Source organism: Priapulus caudatus, unplaced genomic scaffold, assembly GCF_000485595.1.
Source record: "Priapulus caudatus unplaced genomic scaffold, Priapulus_caudatus-5.0.1 Scaffold55, whole genome shotgun sequence".
Classification (NCBI taxonomy): Eukaryota; Metazoa; Priapulida; class Priapulimorpha; order Priapulimorphida; family Priapulidae; genus Priapulus; species Priapulus caudatus.
The window spans coordinates 338,492-345,615 of NW_014577116.1; the positions used below are offsets into that span (position 1 = coordinate 338,492).

Here is a 7,124-nt window from a genome sequence, read left to right on the forward strand (position 1 = left end):
CTCAAAACAACAGGGTGATCGTCAGTTGTGGCAGAAATGATCAAGGTCAGTCACAGATAGTGAACCATGAAGCAGATTGCGAAGGATAGGCAGGAATGGTAGACCTAGGCGCCACCATAGCATAAAATTAAGATGGATGGATACACGCGAAGCTTGCGCATTACATAGCATAGCGATACATACATATTAAACAGGTTGTGATCGTTATTATAATAGAAATGTGAAAATCACACATTTACATACGTCGTGGTGCTGAACATATAAACACACAGAAATGCACACACGAATACACGTACGCACGCACGCACATACAAACATACATATAGATAACAATAGCTAGATAGATGAATAGATGGATGGATGGATGGATGGATGGATGGACGGATGGACGGACGGACGGACGGAGATAGATAGATAGATAGATAAATAAATAAATAGTTAGATAGATAAATAGATAGATAGATAGATAGATAGATAGATATATATATATATATAGATAAATAGATAGATAGATAAATAGATAGCTATAGGTGCCGAATTATGTAGTCGATCGAACCACGAAGTTTCTACGTGATCGTTTCAACCTGCTTGATCGTCTCCCCTGTGGCCGCGCGATAATTCGAAAAGCGCGCTTTCTGCATGGTGATTCCTTCCGTGTGGGTAACCATCGAAGAAGGAGCCACCTGGGCTCGTCTCGGGCACAATATCTGCTTGTAGGCGTTGCGGAACTGCGCGTTGGTGGCGCCATAGAGAATGAAGTTGACGCCACTGCTCGTCGCGTGCGCCAGCTCAATCGAGATGGCGTGCCAGATCTTCGGAGCCTTGTCGTAGATATCGAAGACGACGAGGAAAGCGTACGAGCCCCAGCAGATGAAGAATGCGATGAAGATGATGAAGAGCGTACGCGCTAACCGGATCTCGTCGCGCTGGGCCTTGCTGTTGCGCGCGGTTGTCGGCGTGGTGCCGGCGTTCTCCGCCAGACGGAGTTCTTTCTTCTTCGCGCGAACGAAGAGGAAGATCTTTAAGTAGCAGATGAAGACGATGCCGATGGGAATGAAGACGGAGGTGATAGCGAAGAAGAGCGTGTACGAGTACTCGTACGTGCGGTCGTACAGGCAGATCATCGCTTTCTCGTCGTAGCCGTTCGAGCCCCAGCCGAGCGTCGTGGGAATGTCGATCAGGATGCTGGCAACCCAGATAGCGACGCATAGGAGCGTCGTGTTTCTCCACGTGAAGATCTGCGGGTAGAGCTGATGTTTGCAGAGAGCGATGTACCTGCATGGACGCACAAGTATCTGAATATTAAAGCATCATGAACATCATCTGCGCACAACGCGCTTTTCGTCTCATGCAACATAAAATATTTGTAGGTAATTATAATTTATATACAATCAAAACACGATAGATGTGCGGGGGCCTTATAACGAGCCCGTTGTCAGAAACTTTGGCAGAACTTTCTTTAAATATTTCTCGCATACCGTTGACAGAAACATCGTAAAGTTACGAAAATAAAAAAAATCATAGCAAATTTCCTCCTGGCCTGACGAAACAAAATTCTGTCAACCATCTACGAGAAAAAGTTCATAATGATATTAATGTTAAGACTAATAATTATGTTTCTGACAACGGCCGATATGATGGCGATATTGCCATGATTTTACTAGATTATCCGATGGGCTTATTGTCTATATACTCGTGCGCTCGTACTCCGTGCATGCGCTCACGCGTACGTATATGTGTGCGCATGCGTGTACGTGCGCGCATGTGAGTACGCGCACGCATGCGTGTGCATGCATATGTGTACATGTACGGTCGCGTGTACACCCATGAATGAATGCGCGAGCATTTGTACGTGCCCGCTTGCGTGTATATTCGGGAATGAGTGTAAATGCGAGCACGCGCATGAGTGCCTGAATAAGGCTTAACTTTTAGTTCTTGTCTTATTTGTTCGAATCGCGCAGTGTCCCTATGTCCCTTCTTTGGCCATGTTCGCGTTACCATGTACACTGTGATTTTAGGCAGACCTCGTTAAGTATAATAGTACCGTAATTTATTTTCGCTCTTATTTTAGCAGCTGGGGCTGATGAGTTGACAATGACAATTTTGTCTAAAAATTTATCGGTTACATCTCTTTTTATCGAGCGCGCATTTTAAAACTTGCTTCATTCTGAATACCTATATCGCTTTGAATTCGGTGAATATTAGCGCAAAGTCTGAAGCAACCAAATACTGATGTATAAACTTATGATAAATCATAATGATGAATTTGAGCGTTATGTACGAATGACAACAAAACTCAAATTATCGAAATTGTCATTAGTGTTTGATACACGATGCAAGTAATATTTTGGGGTTGTCATATTATATCCAAGTAAGTGCACTGATCATAAAAACAATCGTAGACAACGCGACTGAATTTTTTTCTGAGATCGTTTCGGCTAGTTACTGATTTTCCGTTGACGAAGGCGGCTAAGCTTCCGTAAAGGAGTAGGGGAGGTGTAGCCCAACTGCCTCCCTTCAGTTTCAGCATCTTACCTGAGTACCTTATCGTAATGCAAGGTACTATTATGAACCATTTGGTTCTATTATTTTGTAAACGTCGTTTTCATCATTTTTCGTCGATGTCGTCGTCAGTTTCGTTAGCGTCATTGTCGATGTCGTCGTCAATTTCGTTAGCGTCATCGTCGATCTTGTCGTCGAACGCCGTAATCTCTCCTTCCTGGTGGGGGCTGTTTTCTCGCACACATAACTCAACATTGTTCTGTGATCCAGAGATTCCGATTTAAGGTGGTTAGGCTCGGAGAGGGGAATAGCTGACAGCAAGAGTGGCGGCGAAGTGGCGAAAATGACGACAAAGACAAAATCGACGACGACGTCGAAAGAAACCACGATGAGGCCGATAAAAAATTGTAATGACAACGTCGACAAACGTGCCGACGACGTCGATAAAAACGTAACGGTGCCAGCTTAACGAACTCGCTGGTGTCGCCGTGTTTTAACCTGTCGGCGCTAGTAATTATAGGCACGTGGACGAAACATGACGACGACGACAATAACATAAAAAGTAACGGCGACGAAAAATAGAGTGCGGCAAAACACCTCGCGTGAGAAAAATTTCATTAATTTTAAACGAAAATCTTGATTAGCTTCTTACTCAACTATTTACATGTGCACGTTTACCAAATAAACGACCGTTTCGTTTTTTGTCTACATTCACATACGTTTGTACAGAAACATTCAGTTACATTGCTTGGCAATTTGATTTCGTATTAAAGTACAACGGCAGGATAATATGACAAAGTCAAACTGATATTTTATTTTTTAACAAATGGGCAATCAAAACAATGATACGAGTGTGTATAATGTGTATAAACTGCTCTTCAATATACCACAATGATAACTCATATGATGAACTCGGCCGTTATGCACTCTTGTTATTATGAAGAGCGAATAATACCTTGTATGTATAATAAGCTCTTGTTATTATACATATATGTCACATTAGGGTATCTTTGTGCCGTCTGCCGACGTAGGCATGGATTACTATTACAGAGTGTATTACAACGTGCTAATGCAAAACAGACCATGTCACCTAATGACTCTACCTGCGAATAGAACACACGCGCGCGCACACACAAACACACGCACGCTCACATTTACGTACGCTCGCACGCACTGACGCGCGTACGTATACACGGAGCACAGCTGCACGGAAAGGTGAATGCATACTTACATATGTACAGTACATGTACAGTACATGTACATGTACATGTACAGGTGCATACATACTTACCTATTAATGGCAATTGTCATGATGTTCAGTAGAGAGGCGATGCAGCAGACCAGACACACGACTGCCACGACGTCACACAGTGTATGGTAGCGATGAAAAAACTTGTAGCCCATTATCACTCCTTTTAAATGTAGAATTGTAACGACTTTACGTAAGACTAAAATATAATGATAGCATCTACACATCTGAGGGTAGTAATGGGTACAAGTCTAATTCGTAGGTTGCATGCATGAACTCTTATACCGTTTATTAGACATAATAACAGGGAAGAGAAATAACATTTTCACTACCCGTCTTGTTTTTCTCATGATATAAAATACCACATTTTCTATCATAATTAAGTCGGATTCGAGTCGGATTAGGAAGAAATGAACATGGTCAGCATGACGACATGGTTTCTATATACTGTACTTCATTTATTTATTATATTAATTATAGCAATAAGATTTCTTTGAGTTTTGCAAATAATGCAGTAAAAACATCAAGATCAATAATAAATAAATAAATGACTACTGCCTTTTTTAAATAAATTCCGTTAGCTTACCAATAAGAGAGAAAGGGTTGACCAGTGCCGCTACTCCAATATCCGCTATAGCCAGGTTCGCTATCAGCAGGTTAGAAGGCGTCCGCAGCTTTTTACTGATGCACACTGCCATTATAATCTTGGATAAAAAAAATCGTAGAATTCACTTCGCGCAAGTCCATTGCAACGTCGCACAATACTGCAAGTTAAACCCATCGTAATAAGAACCTTATGAATCCATATAGCGCATGGAAAGAACATTGTAGCTGGGATTCTGTGCACAAATATTGCTGCTATAGAAAATGCTCCTGTACATTTTTTCCCTACAGTAAACCCAATAGTTTGCCGCGTGCTATATAGCTATTAGGGCATTTAGCAGTCCTACATGCTAGCGTTACATACTGATTAAGCTGTGCTACGCCGTACAACGCTCGATGCAATCACGCAATAGAGTGTAAGGTGGTACTCAGATGATTTCGTACTCGTATCGGTATGTAACACTATGTGCTATTCGACAATCAAGCTCAAACGAAAAACCGCGGTCATTTGTGATTTATTTCTCGTTTTATAGCAATTGAATAGAACAAACGAATTCCTAATGGGCGGGACACCAATTTCGCTTAATGATTTCATAGCGCCATCACTTCGCGAGAAAAGCTTTATTCCCGTAATAACCACTAGTTATTTGACCAAAAGCCTTGTTAAGCTTTACTTGTTTGATGCACTAACCGTAATCAGCACTATACGTGGTTACTTTTTACTAGAACTCTACATACTTGACCTACGCACTCTATCAATCTTTGTATATAGTTTCTATATCAATCTTCAGTATTAGTGGAAGCATTACACCTGCATGCTGACCGAACCCAGAAAGAGGAGAGAAAGGAGGTGAGGGGAGAGACGGGCGAGAGAGAGAGAAAGAGAGAGAGAGAGAGAGAGAGAGAGAGAGAGAGAGCATTATGAATCGGAATTTCGTTCATCCAGCTGGCAGCGCACGTAAAATAAATGTGGTTACTTTTTACTAGAACTCTACATACTTGACCTCCGCACTCTATCAATCTTTGTTATCTCCAGATTCTCTCAGTTGTCTACTTTCTTCCATCTGCCCACTTCTTCTCAAAATACGCCCTCCTCTACCTTCTCCTACTCTTTTACCGGCTTTAACTCATTCGTCTTCTTCCTTCCTCGTCCTATTCCTCCTCTCGATACCTTTTCCCATTCATCTACTTCGTATATCTTTTCGACCTTCTACACGACTACCTCCGCCGACTCTCCTCCTAAACCTCCTACACCATATTTTCCTACTCTACTTTTCCTTTTATCTACCTTCTACCACCATCTGTCTTCTCCCACCCCGCTACCTCTTATGTTTCCTCTACCGTGTTCCATTTCCTTCCTCTTGTCACCATTACCCTGTATCTTATCTACTTTATCGCTTACTCTACCGTTTCCTCCATCTACCTCTTTATACCTTAATTCCCTTATTTCAAGCTCATTGCACTTTTACTTCTCTCTCCTTTTACTTATTGTACCTCATGGAGTTCCACCCCCTCTTATTCTACCCCCTTATCTTTTCTACCTAATCCTCACCATCTAACATTGCGTCGGTGTTTAGTATAGATTCAGCATAAATATGAAATTGTCTAAATATCTACGGCGATAGTTTATGGTTTTGTGCTGCTTCAGTATTAGTGGAAGCATTACACCTGCATGCTGACCGAACCCAGAAAGAGGAGAGAAAGGAGGTGAGGGGAGAGACGGGCTAGAGCGAGAGAAAGAGAGAGAGAGAGAGAGAGAGAGAGAGAGAGAGAGAGAGAGAGAGAGAGAGAAAGATAGCATTATGAATCGGAATTTCGTTCATCCAGCTGGCAGCGCACGTAAAATAAATCATGTCATCGACATGTCAGTGTTTTATTGGCATTCATGACATTTGTCATTATTAACCCCTGATTTTATTGACTACGCTGTGGTCACAATTAGCGAGCGGAGTGAGTTAGCTAGGAAGGAGCCCGAAGGCGGCTTCAGCTAATTTCCGCCTGACCCACATCATACACTAATTGCTGCCGGAAACATACCATTATATTTCCGAACGTGCCGAGAACTATCATCACGATCAACATTGCAATTAGCAGAGATGTAAGTACGATATGTTCGGTGAGAGGATCCAGAAAGTCCACGTTGTTTTCGCTAGCGGTTGGATTGCTGACCGCCGTACTGCTGTTGGTATAGTTGTAGACGTCGGGGACGACAACTGTTGTCGGCGATGCTGTAGCCATTGTGTAAACATGCAATCAACTGAAATGCGAAAAAAATTCAAAGCTTTTACTCACGTTCGCGATAAATGTTTGCTTATATGTACGTAAACACCCTATAGTGCTCTCCTTTTCACTCATCGTTACCGTATTTTTTCCGTACTTTCCGTTAGAGGCACTTTCAAGTAAAAAACGGACATGTATACGCGTTTTTTCCTCTTATAGACACCTTTATTCAGAGATATTCCAAACATTTTTTATCTCCGTTTAAAAAAAGTCCGTTGTTAATTTAAAAAACATTCTTTTTAAAACAACTACAATTATATAATCAACGTTCTTTTTCATCACAATCTATACAATGTCATGTGAATCCTCGTACATCTCTGCACACGTCTTGCTTTATATATTTTTATTTGTGTCGCTGTTCCTTACATGCTGTGTTACCAGCGTTACAATACTGACTAGAGCACTCGGAGAGCGCAGACCTCCGCCAAGGCAGCTCAATTCTGAAAGGCAGTGACTGTAAAAAAATTTTATTAATTAATTAATTAATTAA

General features: G+C 41.7%; 1 protein-coding gene across 1 annotated transcript; it reads right to left on the reverse strand.

The window, feature by feature from the left end:
- Positions 1 to 566: 566 nt before the first annotated feature.
- On the reverse strand, positions 567 to 2,576 carry LOC106820990 (tyramine receptor Ser-2-like). Its single transcript, XM_014825607.1, has 2 exons — positions 2,536 to 2,576; positions 567 to 1,275 (listed from the first exon to the last, which is right to left on the reverse strand). Exons 1-2 carry the CDS (start codon positions 2,574 to 2,576, stop codon positions 567 to 569), a joined length of 750 nt encoding a protein of 249 aa, XP_014681093.1.
- Between the last annotated feature and the right edge of the window lie 4,548 nt (positions 2,577 to 7,124).

Coding starts and splice junctions, on each gene's coding strand:
- LOC106820990 (XM_014825607.1), bottom strand. CDS start 2,576: ATGGTTCATAATAGTACCTTGCATTACGATAAGGTACTCAG. Junction 1,276..2,535: donor CATTACGATAAGGTACTCAG/GTAAGATGCTGA, acceptor GCGTCCATGCAG/GTACATCGCTCTCTGCAAAC.